The sequence below is a fragment of the Ostrinia nubilalis genome, chromosome 22, assembly GCF_963855985.1.
Source record: "Ostrinia nubilalis chromosome 22, ilOstNubi1.1, whole genome shotgun sequence".
Lineage (NCBI taxonomy): Eukaryota > Metazoa > Arthropoda > Insecta > Lepidoptera > Crambidae > Ostrinia > Ostrinia nubilalis.
The window spans coordinates 3,766,505-3,784,294 of record NC_087109.1 but is presented as its reverse complement, the minus strand read 5'-3'; the positions used below and the strand labels follow the sequence as shown (position 1 = coordinate 3,784,294).

Genomic DNA, 17,790 nt, shown 5'->3' with positions numbered 1-17,790 from the left:
ACCCATTGTCAGTAACAACTTAATTAGTTTTTTTCACATCGCTCGTAATTTTGATAACATCGTCTTGGTATATGCCGTGATCAGTAATGATTACACTTCCAACGTCATGATGGAATTTAAGTGAAACGTTGATGATCTTATTATAAATTATTACCTGTATGATGTACTTACCTATTCCGATTTTTATGACCACAGTTTGTTATTCTAGTTAACTTTACACAATTTTAATTATAATACGTTCTGAATGTTAGTAACAGATTTTAGTCTACTCAAACCAAAAACTAAGATAACTAAAGTGTTTTTCTTGAGTTCTACCATTTATATTGTAGAACTCAAGAAAAACACTTTATTACTTTTAGTTACTAATTGTATGTGTAGGTCTAGGTAAAACATCTACATACGTATACGTAATTTATGAGGCTACTTTTTTGAAGTTGCTCTTACTTTTTTTTCATACCAATCACTGTTGTGCAAATGTTTTTTGGTATCTACTGACATCAGCCCCATCGCATTCTACACTTAATTCTTCAAGGAATAGCATAGTTATATTAATGCTCTGGACAGCAGCACTAATTCATCCAGCTCTTCCTTCTAGTTCCTAATACACTGTATCTTTCTACCATACTAACAAGTGCCTTTCTTTCCAGATATCAGACATAGTCGTGGGCCAAGAGCCCAACGTGACGGCCCGAGAGGCGCTCCTGAGCTGGGCCCGGCGATCCACCGCCAAGTACCCTGGCGTCAGAGTGACGGACTTCACCTCGTCATGGCGAGACGGGCTTGCCTTTAACGCGCTCATACACAGGAACCGCCCTGACCTGATAGACTGGCGTAATATCAGGTAAGAGATGAATCCAATCTCCGTGTATCCCATTTTTTTGTGGGCTGTAATAGCTCTACTACTAGGGTTACGTGTATCATAGGTGTTTGACATGGCTGTCATGGTGTATCAGGTTATTTGGACACGTTGATCCATTTGTTAGAAAGTATGTGTCGTAACTGGCAATTGAATTCAAAAGTCCCTGTCTGGATATATTTTCCTGCGTCGAAATTTGTTCTTTTTGAAGTATTCCTACTTTAAAAGCTAACTCAATGATCTATTTAACTTTAGTTCTTCCGGATTTGACAATTTAGTTTAATCCAAAGGTAGTTTACTTAACTTAAACTGAAGATATACAGTCGCACGTTCCGTTGCTTGCTTTTCTGTTACGATCTCATATACTTTTTATCTCATACATATCTTAGCTGTCTTTTATACTGGGAAGAATTCTGCTCCATTTTAAGACAAATACTTTCTACAAACTCCAGTTTATCTTTGAAATACCTACTCTTAAAGAATGGTAATTAATTCGCAAATGCTTATCTGAACCTTGACTTGATTACGTGCTTTGTTTGTTTTAAGCACTACAAGGAACAATTTCCTTATAAGCATACTAATAGTTGCGGCATTCTTTGGAATGTCCCATGTCGGAATTCAAAGAATGTTTTAGCAACTATTCTGAAGTCTGATAAAAACTTCGTTGTTGAAGTGAGATGGATGTGGAAGGTATTTCAAGTGGATGAACTTGGATTTGAAAGGTTTATTTTAGGTATATCCGTTTTATAGCATATGAGCTTTGAATTTCACTGGTTGGGTTTTTATTGGCGGTCAAGCTGTAGATCCTGGCTACACAGGTGTTGCAGCGGTGGGAACGAGAGGTGGGAATATTCCCGTTTAGCATAATGTAAATAGTAATAAGTATCTTTTGACGACGCTGACTCCAATCTTTATCCCAAAATGAAGATATTAAGTGCAATAGAGGCACTTCTAGACTGTGTATGGTTAAGAAAAAGTAGCTATAACTTATTTTAGAGACAAAAAACTATATTTTCTGAAATGTCATGTTTATTTTCAGGTCAAGACAAGTTCGTGAGCGCTTGGAGACAGCATTCCATGTAGTAGAAAAAGAGTACGGAGTTACCAGACTGTTAGATCCTGAAGGTAAGTTGAATTTGTGATTTTATCTTAAGTACCTATTCTTTTAGCATATCGAAATTCTTATTCCTTGGGAAGGCTCATTCCCAAAGATCCATAGCATGTTCTAGAAGTCAACTGGCCCTCTATACTGGGACTAGACTAAATAAAGTTAGCGTTTTTAAAGTTTTTCAGTCATCAGTATCAACCTATATTACCTACTTATTTGCTCAGTGACTTAAATATGTAGTTCAAGTACTGTGTGGATTAGTATAACTCTGTTATAATACTTCCTTAATATTTATAAAGAAAACCGATCCAGTTATGCAATCATCTAAAAATGCGTTCGCTTTCTATGAAAGAAGCAGCGACTTTCCAATTATCATTTTCGCGAAAACTTTTACACTCGTTTCAATTCAGAGCTCTTATTCAGTATTTTCGCTTTTCCCAGGCATTTTTATTCGTTTTTAGGGTACCGTACCCAAAGGGGTAAAAACGGGACCCTGTTACTAAGACTTCACTGTTTGCTTGTTTGTTGTATCTCACGAACCGTGATAGCTAGGCAGTTCAAATTTTCACAGATGATGTATTTCTCTTGTCGCTATAACAACAAATACTAAAAATAAAACAAAATAAACACTTAAGGGGGGCTCCCATACAAAAAACGCGATTTTTTGCCTTTTTTGCTCGAAATTACTCAACAGGCTGTATTTCATGAACTGTGATAGCTAGACAGTGAAAATTTTCACAGATAATGTATTCTATTGCCGCTATAACAACAAATACTAAAAATAAAATAAATTAAACATTTAAGGGGGCTCTCATACAACAACAAAATTGTAGCACGGAACCCTTCGTCCACGAGTCCGACTCGCACTTGGCCGGTTTTTATTTCAATTTTAACGCATTCACAAGGATTGTGACCCCATTTCGGCTGCATGACTCTTGCTCTCTGACAGAGTTTATAGCTCTGAAAATCCACGTTATATTTTGCAACTTTGATCGTGACATGTTTTTAAAATTAGCATGCCATTAAAGTGTGAAATGCCGACTGAAGTATTTTCTGGTTTAAAAGCAGCAATTTCTTATAACCTAAATATTAAGGTTAAGATATTTGTTAGTATATTTTTTATCATGATCTTCTTTCTACAAGAGGTCTTCAGATAAAGTCTGGCGAAGCACGGATTCACGTATTAACACAAAATAATTCTTAAATTTTTATGTCCAATCTTAGAATCGAATCCAGGATCTTCGAATTTTTAGATCACCCAGAACCTAAGTTCTAGACCGCAAAGCTGTAATGACGATAATGACGTCATATCTCGCTAAAAAGCTTCTCTCTCACGATTGCTCCGGTCCGTGTCGGTCATTGACACATTGACAGCTGGACAGTGTGACGTGCTCCCTCGGGTGACAGTTTAATGGACAATCCTGACATTTGACAAGTTAATTGTATCACGCGCAAGCTAAATGGAGAGCTGGGACTTTCGTGTTTGTTACTTAGTATAAGCCGCTACCAACCGGGCAACATGGAAAGCATTGGGGGAGGCCTATGTTCAGCAGTGGACGTCCTATGGCTGAGATGATGATGATGATGACTTAGTATAAGATCTTTGGGACCTAAAAACTATTAAATATTAGCTGGAGACAATGTCTATTTAAGTATCTGCCTAAAGTGTGCTTTTTCTTTTCGTTGTCATTAATGTCATCTTTTAAAGGAGGGCTTAGTCAATGATTAATCCATTCGATTTACACAAACAAAATAGTGGGCACAGTTAGTCTTTCTCATAGTGTAGGCTGTGGTGCAAGAATTTATGAGTTTCCGTAGGTGTAAAAACGATTAATTAAATCGATTGATTAATACAAGACTACTTTTTATCAGTGTTAATGGAAAACTACTAAATTCCTATCCTAAAAAATAACCTAGGCTTTCAATAACAAGTTTTCCCGGAAAACACCGATATGGGATAGGCCTGTCTTACTGGTTTTTCGAGCACATGTTACGTTAGAAAGTAACTTAGTACATTTGTTATATCTATTGCACTAGCGGCTTGCGGTGATCACTGACTTATTAAAAATCTCCAGATGGACACCGCCCAATTTGGAAATACACTCAATGGCAAGAAAATCAAATTTTCATACAAAAATCACAGTCTCATTAATAAATCGGCCGTCTGGTCCTACACATCTCTCTAAACTATCTTTTATCATTGCCAGCTGGCACAAATTATATTGTGTACATTTCATGCTTTATTCTTCCTTATTGTAAATTAAACGAAATGTTAAATCAAAATATGACTGCAAAGTTTGTCTAACCTGAGTTCTGTCGAATGTCCATCATCAAGTAAAATTATTTCATGCTTTGCCAATTTTGCTGAATATGTGTGTATTTGACCATACGTCATACTACATACTTTGAATTGTTATGTATTTTATAACGTACGTATTACGACGTCGTAAATGCTAAAGACCTCCATACATTTGGCTACATTTCAATTAGAATTACTCAACCGAGACCCAGCAGGTTCCATTCAAATCGAAGAAGTTACGAGCCATTGTCTAAAGTGTATTGGGTGTTACAAGCTATAGTGTACCCATGAGACGCTATGAGTTGACGTCATCCTACTTGACTATGGCAGGTGAATTCAAATAATAGGCCATCTATAGCATCGTAGATATTTATCACCTTGATCAAAATATTTCGCTAAAGAACTACACTACACAACTTTTTACAATTTTTTTTTCGAAAACCTGTCAAACTTCCCAAATTAAAAAAAAAAACATTTAAGCGATTTTCCCCCCAAAATACATGTCAAACTTATGTTTAAAACGTCACAGCTCGGGGTAGCGTTATTTGAGCACATTTTTTCGCGATGCGTTATCATACCGACCTTTATGAAACTTGATCAAATTATTTCGAAAAGTAGATAACCATTTTACACAATTTTCTTGAATGTCAAACTGTCAAAACATCTTAAATTTTTCTCGACTTTCCCGCCAAAATACCTGTCATACTTATTTTTAAAACTTCACAGTTTTTTTCTTCTTTATGGCTCTCGCGGACCTCACAGCTTGGGGGTAGCGTTATTTGAGCACATTTTTTCGCGATGCGTCACACCGGCCAGCATTGTGCATAGAGTTCGCGTTCACACGTGAGGTCGAGGGCCTGTTTCACTTATGTGCACTCTGAATGACTATAATCACCATAAACGCTGTCGCCGACGATAAAATCTCCTGGCGAGGTTGAGGCGATTATCCACGCTAGGAAAGCACCAGACATAAAACAAAGTTGAATGTTCGACTTCAGCGCGTTTTGGAATTAATTTGTTTTAAGTGCACATTTTTATATTACTAAATTGGAGGCAGTGTGTTTGCTATGTAATAGTAAAATGTTGCATTGTCTATTTTAAAATAGAACGCTACTATTTTTACAACCATTATTAATTTATTATTTTTTGTCAAATTGACTTGTAGGAATTTCGCCTTACTAACCGTGTCTATATTTTTACTTCTTGAGTAGAGACTTTACTTATTATACACAGAATTAATTATACAATTCAATGCGCTTTCCTATGAATGCGTGTCGCTATCAACACGCGCGGAAGACTTGTCATGTCATAAGTACTTAAAGTCGAGTAAAAATAATAAACTTTAAAATATAAAACCAACATCAAAACATTTCATCAAAAAGTAAAATAAACATTATTTTCCCACTATTTTTGTACTTTTAGTAACTTTTAAGTTAACTGTGGCTAATTATCTAATGATCATTTCATTGAAGTGACCTTAAACCCTTCTGAAAAATCACAGAAATCCATAATCGTTTCGTTTACCTAGATGATATGTTTAATTTTTCTAGCAATTTTGAGTTAGAAACTAATTGACCTATTTTTGATAAAGTTTCGACTGTCTTTCAATTGTAGCTTCTTTTTTAAATAAAATCAGACAGAACACCTCCTCCTTTTTGAAGTCGGTTTAAAAATATAATCTTCCTTCCCAGATATAGACACTCACGTCACCTAGGTCACATCTCACATCCTAATGATCACCTCTTTTTTGAAGTCGGCTAAAATACAATCTTCCTTCCAGATGTGGACACCCACGAACCCGACGAGAAGTCCCTCATCACCTACATCTCGTCTCTGTACGAGACGTTCCCGGAGCCTCCGCCCGTGCACCCGCTGTTCGACGCCGAGTCGCAGCGCCGCGCCGCCGCCTATACGGAGCAGGCGGCCGTACACCGTGCCTGGCTCCACGAGAAGTGCGCGCTTATGCAGGTGGGAATAGAGTCTAGAGTTGCGTGAAGTTTTTAGGACATTTAGGACTGAAGTTGCTTGAAAAAATCGAGTGGCGAGTCGCAACGCCGCGCCGCCGCCTACACGGAGCAGGCGGCCGTACACCGTGCCTGGCTCCACGAGAAGTGCGCGCTTATGCAGGTGGGAATAGAGGCTAGAGTTGCCTGAAGTTTTTGGGACAGTTAGGACTAAAGTTGCTCGAACAACTAAGCACCTGTATGTCCAGGTGGACATACACAACAGCAGAGCTTCTCCGTAACGCTATCAGTTTCGAGTCTATCGGTCACCGTCGCTCATGCTGTCATCTCGCTTTGCGTGAGTGGGATGGTAGCATTCGAAACTTCGGATAACGTTTTTCGGCGTAGCCCCTCTGTGTCCCTGTGTATTTGCGAAAAGTAAACAGGCGTAAGGCAGGCAGTTAAAAACACCAGGGAGTCCAGTTCCCAAGAACCCCATCGACTTATCACCTCTTCATCGATACTAACTAATACATACCGTATCTGTTCCAGGACCGTGCTTTCCCGTCAACTTTGATCGAGATGAAGAAGCTGCTCAGCGAGAGCACGCGTTTCCGCAACGAGGAGGTGCCGCTGCGACAGCGGGAGAAGCAGAAGCTGTTCCACCACTACAGGGAACTGGAGGTAAGAGTCAAGAGTCACCATCATTTCGCTGAACTATGCTGCACATAGCTGGTAGAGACGATGGCCGTTGGGGCAGAAAAGTTCTCGAGTGGCTACCACGGGCTGGAAGACGTAGCGTGGGCAGGCCTCCTACTAGGTGGACCGAAGATCTGGTAAAGGTCGCGGGAAGAGCCTGGATGCGGGCAGCGCAGGACCGTGCATTGTGGAAAACCTTGGAGGAGGCCTTTGTCCAACAGTGGACGTCATTTGGCTGAAACGAACGAACGATGCTGCATGTGAACAAGCAACGAGGAGGTGCCGCTGCGACAGCGGGAGAAGCAAAAGGTGTTCCACCACTACAGGGAACTGGAGGGAAGCAGAAGTCATTCATTTTTCTCTGAAACAAATCAATTCATTATTCGCTTTCATCTAGCTTCCGTGCGCTGAATGCACTGTTCTCTCCTTGCTGAAGCACTTCGCGCATCACATATTTACTTGTTATTGGAGCACTATTCATTAGTCACTTGTCTACGAGGCGCCGCACTGTTCACCACTTATCTATGGAGCGCTGTTCACTCGTCAATTTCGCTATTCATTCATCGCTGATTCACCTGCGTTCTATTCAGTTGCTACTGGAGCGCTGTTTGCTTATTACCGGAGCGCGGTTCTTTCGTCATTTGTGTCATATGAAGTCACTAGCTGTGCCCGCGACTTCGTACGCGTGAAAACCCGTTTTCGCAACATTTTTATAGCCTTCCTCGATAAATGGGCTAACACTGAAAGAATTTTTCAAATCGGTCCAGTAGTTCCTGAGAGTAACGCGCTAGTTCAAGTAAACAAACAAACTCTTCAGCTTAATAATGTTAGTTTAGATTGCATTGCAGCATCTATGCAATGGCTTTCCATATCATACCGCAAAGTCCAGTTATGTAGTTCCCGACTTTATTTTACTACTTATAAGTATAGTTATAAAGTTTCTTGTGTGATGTGTAACAATATCTCGTTATCTCCCCAGAAATACTTCGAGTCGGTGGGCGAATGCGACATCGAGCCGACGCTGCGACCGGACGCGTTGGAACAGGCGTGGGCGCGACTGCTGATGGCGCAGCAGGAGCGCGAGCGCGACCTGGCCGACGAGATTCGCCGCCTGGAGCGCCTGCAGCGTCTGGCTGAGAAGCTGCACAGGTGAGGAGCACAGCACACAGCTGTGCTGACGTTGGAGCATGGCACACTAGCACTAGCAGTACTAGTAGCAGCAGCAGGAGCGCCTGGCTGAGAAACTGCACAGGTGAGCTGGAGCATAGATACAGTACATTAGCTGGATCCACACCAGACGGTCTACCGCACTCTATTCGGGTTATCAGCCATAGCTGAAGCTAGAGCATAGGCTCAGCTGTTGATAGTGACCTGCGACCTGCTTGCACAGTATACTAGCTGAGCTGACACTAGAGCATAGGACACTAGCTGTGCTGACGTTAGAACAGGCGTGGGCGCGACTGCTGATGGCGCAGCAGGAGCGCGAGCGCGACCTGGCTGACGAGATCTGTCGCCTGGAGCGCCTGCAGCGTCTGGCTGAGAAGCTGCACAGGTGAGCTGGAGTATAGATACAGCACAATAGCTGCATCCACACCAGACCGTCTACCCTAGTTGCACTAGGACTACCTACTAGGCTTGGACACTAGCACTAGTAGCACTACAGGAGGAACTGGCCTGGGCGCGACTGCTGATGGCGCAGCAGGAGCGCGAGCGCGACCTGGCCGACGAGATCCGTCGCCTGGAGCGCCTGCAGCGTCTGGCTGAGAAGCTGCACAGGTGAGGAGCACAGGACACAGCTGTGCTGACGCTGGAGCACAGGACACTAGCACTAGCAGTAGCAGCAGGAGCGCCTGGCTGAGAAACTGCACAGGTGAGCTGGAGCATAGATACAGTACAATAGCTGGATTCACACCAGACGGTCTACCGCACTCTATTCGGGTTATCAGCCATAGCTGAAGCTAGAGCATAGACTCAGCTGTTGATAGTGACCTGCGACCTGCTAGCACAGTATACTAGCTGAGCTGACACTAGAGCATAGAACACTAGCTGTGCTGACGTTAGAACAGGCGTGGGCGCGACTGCTAATGGCGCAGCAGGAGCGCGAGCGCGACCTGGCCGACAAGATCCGCCGCCTGGAGCGCCTGCAGCGTCTGGCTGAGAAGCTGCACAGGTGAGGAGCACAGGACACAACTGTGCTGACGCTGGAGCACAGTACACTAGCTGTGTTGACGCTGTAGCACTAGCAGCACTAGTAGGAGCGCGAACGCGACCTGGACAATGAGACGCGTCGCCTGGAAAGCTTGCAGCGCCTGGCTGAAAAGCTGCACAATTGAGCTGGAGTATACGGGACTTCTCACCTCTCGTTCCCACCGCTGCAACTTCTGTGTAGCCAGGATCTACAGCTTAACCGCCAATAAAAACCCAACCAGTGAAGGGTATGTTTGTCCCAGGGGAAAGTTAAGCTGGGAAGCTGCTGGACTATAGTGGAATGTGGAACCATGATTTTCTCCTCTTTTATTGTATTATCATCAATTTAGTCAAAAGTAAAACCGCTGGACAAAGACCTTTTCAAAGAATTTCCACAACTGCTTCTGCGCTACCCACGTTCTGATGCTTCCCATTAACCTTCACTATATCATCGGTCCACCGCGAGGCCCGTTCACATTACGACGTGAGTCCTACGAGCTATGTGACTCACTCACTCACTGCCATTTAAATTTAACAATTTTTATGTGGCTTAATTTGGTTCTCCTTCGGATCTTCATTTCTGATTAGATCACTTAGGAAACTCCGAATATAGCACGCTTCATCTTTACTATTGTATTCACCACTAACATAAACCACTCTTCGCAGAGACATCAAGCAAACCGAGAGCGGTCTAGACAACGTAGAACGTCATATCGAAGCCGAGATACACCGCGTGGAGCGCGGGGTGCACCCGGCGGAAGCCAAGATGGCCGCCGAGCAGATCGAGCACGACCTACGCGCTATGGAGCACACGCTCCAGGAAATGTTCCAGGATGCGCAAGCGCTGAAGGAAGGGAGATACCCGCAGGCCAGCGAGTTGCACAGGAGGTAAGCTTCGATCTGCCAGCCATACTGGCTGATCAGTAAAGTGTATTAATAACTTAATTTATCATCAGGTAATTTAATCTCTACTGCAGGGAACTAACCGCTCTTATTTTGCTGATTCTCTCTTCTTTGCTAGAGGCAAGAGGACATGAAAAAAATACCTTCACGCTCGCAGCATATAAGTCTTTAATCTCCTCTTCTCTCAAAATCGATTGAATGCGTTATTTGTTATTGATGATATAAATGTCTCTAACTTAAAATACAATTCAGGACTGCCAGTGTAATAAATAAGTAAATAAAAGTACACAGTATATTTGTTTGACCCATATCTGATACCTTACGCTATCATACCACAGTGCGGTGGACATACCTCATCATCATCATTTCAGCCATAGGACGTTCCCTGCTGAATAAAGGCCTCCCCCAATGACTTCCACCGTAGCGGCCTGCATCCAGCGATCCAGACCTTTATCAGGTCGTCGATCCACCTTGTGGGTGGACGTCCCACGCTGCGTTTTCCGGTACGCGGCCTCCATTCCAGAACCTTGCTGCCCCATCGGCCGTCTGCGTACTATGTGCCCTGCCCACTGCCACTTTAGCTTGCTAATCCGTCGGGCTATGTCAGCGACTTTAGTTCGTTTACATACCTACTATAATACAATATATCGACCATATTATCTTCATTCCAGAGTGCAGCAAGTCCACGACCGCTGGCTAAACGCCCGTCAAGCCTTCACCGGGCGTCTGGTCCCAAGACTGTCATCAGTCCGCCTGCCAGTACAGCAGACTACAGTCCGCAGAGAGACAAGGACTGTACTGGAGACCAGGGTTCTGGATGCCGACCCTAGCTTCCACCAGCTTCATGAAGCCGCTAGGTGGTGCAAAGAACGACTGGTAAGCGAATTTGGACTTTTCTCACTTAATGATTAGGTAGCTATTAGGTCGCCTGCCCGTGCAGCAGACCACCGTCCGCAGAGAGACCAGGACTGTACTGGAGACCAGGGTCTTAGATGCCGACCCTAGCTTCCACCAGCTTCATGAAGCCGCTAGGTGGTGCAAAGAACGACTGGTAAGTGAATTTGGACTTTTCTTACTTAATGTTAAGGTAGTAAATTGAGTTTTAAGTTATCAGACGATAGAGACGCTACCACGAATTTTTAATATCTATGATGAGAAGCCTAATTTAACTCAGTTAAGTTATTATAATAAAGTCGTTGAATCTGCCTCAATCGCCAACATAGTTGCCAATGTAGACCTTATTTCATATGTAGTAAGAGAGAGTAGTTATGAGATAGAATAAACTAACGCGGTTAAAACTTTCTTCCAAATTAAGCTACACTCGGTAACGTTTTATGTAGATTTAGTCTTGTGTGTCCATTTGATGAATTTGGCTACTAATTAGACTCTTTAGCTCCTATCACAACATTCATCAATATAATAAAACTACTAGTACCTAACTATTTTTAATTTACAGAAAAAACTACACGAAGCGGACTACGGCTCCGATCTGCCATCAGTGCAACACGAGTTGGACAAACACCAGAGAGAACATAAACAAATTGACCAGTTCCATTCCAAGGTATGTACAAGCTAAAGATTTATAATATTTGGTAGGAAATAATGTACAATATTCGGCGGGAAATACTTGGCTTGGGTTTATTTATTTTAACCGGACATTTCCTGCAAACAATGAGTTAACGATCCGGTTAAATATTTATCTATGCGTGAATATTTTTATGACATTTGTTTTGTCCTTTTTTGTGCTTTTTTGAGTTTGTAGAGACATAAGATATGCAAAATATAAAAGACAATAATTGTTCATATAAAGGACATAGCACACTTATCAACTAGAAAAGGGATCAACACCGTATCGCCTTTCGCCGCGAGGCGAGGCGTTTAAGTTACGGTGCGGATAAGACGTGTGCGTTGCAGTAGGTACGCAGTTTCATACAAAAAATACTGACAGCCTCTAGTTGATACAATTACGATTCGTTTTCGGGTTAATAAGTGTGCCTTGTCCTTTAGATTAAACTACAACTTAATCTTCTTTGCTTAATAGGTAGTTTTTTACTTCATCTTTTTCCCTGCCAAGTAAACAAATAGACTTGTCTTGAATCCCAAAGTACACCTGTAAATTAGTCTATAAGCCCATACAATAGATAACATTACATAAGACTAAACATTTTTACTGCAATCTATAAGGTCACCTCCAAAAGACAGACGAAATTTTAATAGGGCATCTAATTATATTAGAAAAATTGGACCCTAGCATTAAAACAAAAAAAAAGGCTAGTTTCTGTTTTTACTTTTCCTAACAAACTAAATGTAATATTTTTAAGAGTTAATTAATTTGGTTTATCGGCCCTCTGTCATTCTGTCTTTTTCACATTATTTACATAAGCTGCTGGACGTGACGTCCTTGTACACGGATGCACTGTCTGGCACGATCGATGCCATGCCTCCGGACCGCACTTAGCACTTTGGTTTCACTCGACATAACATCAAAAAATCTCGAAAACTAGCATTCTAAAAATATGGTTGTATTATCTAAAACGAATTAATTTAAGATGTTTTATTTGTCCCTTAAATCTCGTCTGTCTTTTGGAGGTGACCTTATATAGGTCTAGCAAGCGCTTACCTCAGTCATTACCTGAGGTATGGAAGCGAGAAGGGAAGGTAGTTTTGTGACGGTCATACGTCAGCGAGACTTCAGATGTATGCTCTGTCACTTCACAATATGTCAATGTCACCCCTTCCGTGCCGCTCTCATACCCCAGGCACTGACAGATTTAGACCCAAGAACTATAGTACCTATCACAGCTACATAAGGTATACAACCGTTTGTCCTCCAGGTCGAGCAGTGCGTCCACGCAAGATCCAGTTTCAGCGGCGAGGAGCTCGCGCTGTACAACCAGCATCTTAGTCAGCTGCAGAAGCTGTATGCTGAACTGCTGTCTACTAGTACTAAACGGTAAACAACTTTACATTTGTCAGATAATTGCTACACAATTCTGAACCTTATGGAATTATTACACCTCTGTTTAGGATGACATTGCAAGTGATAGTAAATAGCCAAAGATAAAACTGTAAGAAGCTACCTACTTATAGGAAGAAAATGAAAGATCCATTACTATTGATCGGATTTCGGAACATTTGTGTGCATGAACATATTTGTTTGTATTTGACTGGGTGTTTTCTATGTATAATAAGTATGTATTTACAAAAAAAAAGTATTGAAGTATGTTTATATCTGTGTAGTACCCATAGTACAAGCTTTGCTTAGTTTGGGACTAGAAGCGCAGTGTAAAATGTCTAAGGATATTTATTTATTATTTATTTATTTGATCGAGTTGTTGAAAGAAAGAAAAGAAAGTCATAAGTATAGATCGCGCAGGAGGAGTTGATACGATCAATACAAGCAAAGATTTGTTTGTGTTTATATCTCAGTATACGCTCGTCGTGCGTGGTCTTACTGACAATCGCTATCTGTCTCGCTTCGTTACGTTTAGCAAGAGCCAGGTAGCTAGCGTATTCGATTTTGTAATTTGGTTTGCGTGTTTCTTTACATGCAAATATTACGTCAGTGTGATTACCTTGTTCGCCTCAAGTTTCTTTGCGCGACCTATATTGATTATAGTCTGGTCTGCGCGACTGTGCGACGGGCGCCCGCAGTGAGTGTGCGAGCGCGACAGCAACATAATTACGCGCGAGCGATAAGGATGGGTAGCTTGGGGTCATTGGACAAAATTCTACGTGCTCACAGACCGGGCTTTAGTCAAGTTATTTCACATATTGACGTGTAATTTGTTTCCACAGCATGTCCGACCTAGACGCTCTCCAAGATTTCCTTCAGTCCGCCACAGCCGAACTGAACTGGCTCAACGAAAAAGAACAAGTTGAGTTGTCCCGAGACTGGGCCGACCCACACATCAACCTGCCCGCAGTACAACACTATTATGAGGTGAGAATACATCACTAAAGCATACGTCATCGAACGTGAAAGTTGAATTAAGCTTCCTTCCTCAACAGAGGAATTCTTTCAGGTTCAGCCAAACCGACGCGATCACACGCGATCAGCCGGTGTGCAGCGATGGCGATCAGACTTAAAAGCATTGATCGCCGTCGCTGTACGCCGGCTGATCGCGTTGGTTTGGCTGAACCTTAAGGCACGCCTTAGGCGCGGTTTCCACCAAAGCGGAGCGGAGCAGATAAGTGTGTGGAATAACCAATCAGATTTCATTATTTCCACTTCTTGTCTCCGCTCCGCACAGTTCCGTTCCACGCCGCGCCGCCTCGGCTGTCAAATTCTATAGAAAAAAATTACAGCCTGACACTTCTTCGCTCCGCTTTGATGGAAACCAGGACATTTTAACCAACCACAGTATAAAGTCTGTAACTGGTTTAATCGAGTATTGTAGTATAGATAGTTTCATCCACGAAGACGCGCCCACCAATGTTTGATCGAGGGTCACGGGGTGCGGGGAGTTTGATCCGAGCAATCCGAGTGTCATTATTGTAGTGTGCGTGTGCACTCATGGATGATTTAGCGTGTACTGATAACACTCAAACATTAGCGGAAAAATGGTGGGGCGCGTCTTCGTGGATCAAACGATCTTTACTGACCTACCTAATACACGGTGTACAGTTTATGCTAAGGGGCGAGCCTGGCTGCACTGAAAATTTATTTTATATGACAAATAAATATTGTTTATAAACGATACTAAGAACTGTAATGTGTATAGTTTTATGATGCATTTCATCATCATCAGTTGAATCATTCTCCCATCAATGCTTTTTAATTAAGTCATTCTCACAAACCTTCGCATATTTTTAAGAAACATTTGATATAAAATTATGCAAAAAAGAACCTAAATAAATGCATTCAATTTGTGTATAAAGATGGGTTCCTATCAAATAGCGAAAATCATGGAAGAGTCCTTTGCCCAGCAGAGGGACACAATAAGCTAACGTAAAGTTAGCATTGGTGTTGCCAATCTTACTAATTTGACAATTCGATACTTACCACTCTATGACGTCACACGTCAGTGTTGCCAAACGTCGCCTACAAATACTCTTCCTAACCAGATGTTGTAGCGTTTGCAATTGTTTTAAAATTTTGTTATCTGTGCAAGCATTCATTTGGGGACGATAGCGAGGTTTGTTTTACACTATATTTTGTTATTCATTTGTTTTGCGTATTTATTTCTCGATGTTGCTTCATTGTTTTGTAGATGTCGCTTGGAACGGATGAAATTGAAAACGTACTGAAAATTACAGGATGTTTTCTTTATGAATATGAATAACTTTTGCAGTAAATCTTTTGTGTTTGTAAAATACACTAAACACAAAACTACTAGTCTAGCGATAATGTGTTTTAATACGTCTTCAGAAAGATAATTTTTAAAACTTTGTGTGTTTACTTCCTTTTGGGTCCTCTAACTAAACAAATGAGAGCTACAAATTACTCGCATGGCTCTTTATTTTCAACCGACTTCAAAAAAGGAGGAGGTTCTCAATTCGACCCGTATGTTTTTTTTTTTTTTCTATGTTTGTTACGCGATAACTCCGCCAATTATGAACCGATTTGAACAAATCTTTTTTCGGCTTATAGGTAATACCTCAAGGGTGGTCCCATTTAAATTTAATAATAGAAAAAACAACCCCCAAGGGTAGAAAATTGGGGATGAACTTTTTTATACGCAATATCTCCGCCGATTATAAATCAATTTGAACGATTATTTTTTTGTTGAATAGGTATTATCAAAAGGGTGGTTTCATGCGAATTTGAAGAAAATATTTCACCCCCAAGGGTGGAAAATTGGCGATGAACTTTTTTATACGCAATATTTTTAATTTTTAGTTTGTTTTTTGTGTTCACGCATTTGAAGTCGGTTTTATTTTTTTTAAAAGTTAATTATATCAATAACCTTTCAAATTAAAGTTTACTGCAAAAGTTGGTCATATTCTCATGAGTATCCTAGCATGTCGATTTCAATTTCTCCTATACACTTTATATCTTCACCAATAAGGTCGCTTCTCCCACAGCAACTGATGTCATCGCTGGAGAAACGCGAGCTCCAGTTCAGCAACGTAATCGACAGAGGAGAGGCCCTGATCGCTCAGCACCACCCGGCTACGAAGACGATTGAGTCACACTTGCAGGTAAAAACATAGCTGTGAATAACCATTTTTCTTGTGGAAAACTATAACGACATGCTGATCACGGTAGTGTTGCCATATAGTGTATTGATTTATTAATCGATAGTTCAAATGGTTATTTGAAACTCAAACGATCGTCGAACGTGCTTGCTATGTGTCAGTCGATTTTTGGAGGACGGGGGAGAGGGATCTTAATCGATAGATGACCTCCACAGATTGGGGTTGACCAAAACCACACATCTAAAGACCCTCGCCCAAGGCGACTTTTGCAAATCATTGCAAATGCGACTAACGCACGTGTAGCGATGCTGTCGCTCGTTTACGAAACGCGCAACAAAAAGTCGCCGTTGGCGAGGCCCGACGGCCTTAAACCCTTCATTTGCATTTGTAAATAAGAAAAGGTCTTGCTCCTTCATAGCCCTCTATATGCCTTATGATAAGTAAGCCATTTTCCTGGTTTAAAAAGAAATGGTGGAGATATATTCGCCAGAGCCTTATTAAAGTTTAAAGACTAACGCCTGTATTCATTTATATGAGGTCTCATAGTGCGCGTGAACGCACATGGTGACTGACACACGAACCAATCACAGAGCTGTATTCAAAGCTGTGCGTTCGATTTGCTGCTTCACTTAGCAAGCATCGTTTGTGAATACGGGCGTAAATGTCAGAGTCAATATTTCTGATCGGTTTAAACAATGTTTTCTACAGGTGATGCAGTCGCAATGGGCGTGGGTTCTCCAGCTGACGCTATGCCTCGAAACCCACCTCAAACACACCACGCAGTACCACAACTTCTTCGAGGGAGTGAAGGAGGCAGAGAAATGGATACAGAAGTAAGTATGAAGTAGAAAAAGTCACTGAGTTCCTTCGAAGCTTTGGCTCAAATTATGGAACAAATTAATTTACTCTTTGAACGCCTAATTTGCAAAAGTAGTAAATAACTTTTATGACTGATCTCCGTTTTATTTAACTTTCAGTTCTCATTTAGATAAGTGTATTATCTTAAAATACATCTATTCGTATTTATGTTTGTTTGTTAACAAACTGTTCACTCTACTAACTACTCTTTTATCCAGTCAGAAAATTAATTTTGAATTCACAGATAACAAAATAGTTTGAAAAATATTCTTTCAAACATCAAATCATCCGTAAAAATAAATCCATTAGGTTCTTTCCCCACCCTTTAAAGCATTTCTTTTTACAACAAAATACAAACGCTAATCTCAAATTTTCTTTTAGGCGCGAAGAAGCCCTCAACACCACCTTCTCCCAATCCGAATTCACGCTGGACCAAGGAGAACGCCTCCTCAAAGGAATGCAGGACCTTCGCGAAGAACTAAACGCTCATGGCAGCGCCGTCTCGCGGCTGGTAGAAGAAGCTCAAGAAATCAGGCCCGTGAAGCAACGGCGCTCGCCGGTCACCCGACCACTGAGAGCTGAGACCGTGTGCGCTTATAAGCATGCCAATGTAAGTATGCAGTTACGAATTTGGACGATAGATGGCGCTATTTAATCCGAGTTTCTGCGGTGAAGTCTCGTGGCTGAGTAAAAGAAGCCCAAGAGATCAGGCCGGTGAAGCAACGGTGCTCGCCGGTGATCAGGCCGCTGAGAGCCGAGACCGTGTGCGCTTATAAGCATTCCAATGTGAGTGTGT

General features: G+C 41.7%; 1 protein-coding gene across 1 annotated transcript in view; it reads left to right on the top strand.

Annotated features, from left to right (window-relative positions):
- LOC135083026 (dystonin) overlaps positions 1 to 17,790 on the top strand; it is a 282,038-nt gene that overhangs the window by 112,332 nt on the left and 151,916 nt on the right. Inside the window, exons 6-18 of the mRNA XM_063977789.1 lie at positions 648 to 841; positions 1,896 to 1,981; positions 6,044 to 6,231; positions 6,759 to 6,890; positions 7,885 to 8,054; positions 9,759 to 9,980; positions 10,667 to 10,871; positions 11,452 to 11,556; positions 12,830 to 12,948; positions 13,794 to 13,938; positions 16,023 to 16,139; positions 16,845 to 16,969; positions 17,376 to 17,604. Of these exons, the coding sequence (XP_063833859.1) occupies positions 648 to 841; positions 1,896 to 1,981; positions 6,044 to 6,231; positions 6,759 to 6,890; positions 7,885 to 8,054; positions 9,759 to 9,980; positions 10,667 to 10,871; positions 11,452 to 11,556; positions 12,830 to 12,948; positions 13,794 to 13,938; positions 16,023 to 16,139; positions 16,845 to 16,969; positions 17,376 to 17,604 (2,037 nt within the window). The remainder of the gene's footprint in view (positions 1 to 647; positions 842 to 1,895; positions 1,982 to 6,043; positions 6,232 to 6,758; positions 6,891 to 7,884; positions 8,055 to 9,758; positions 9,981 to 10,666; positions 10,872 to 11,451; positions 11,557 to 12,829; positions 12,949 to 13,793; positions 13,939 to 16,022; positions 16,140 to 16,844; positions 16,970 to 17,375; positions 17,605 to 17,790) is intronic.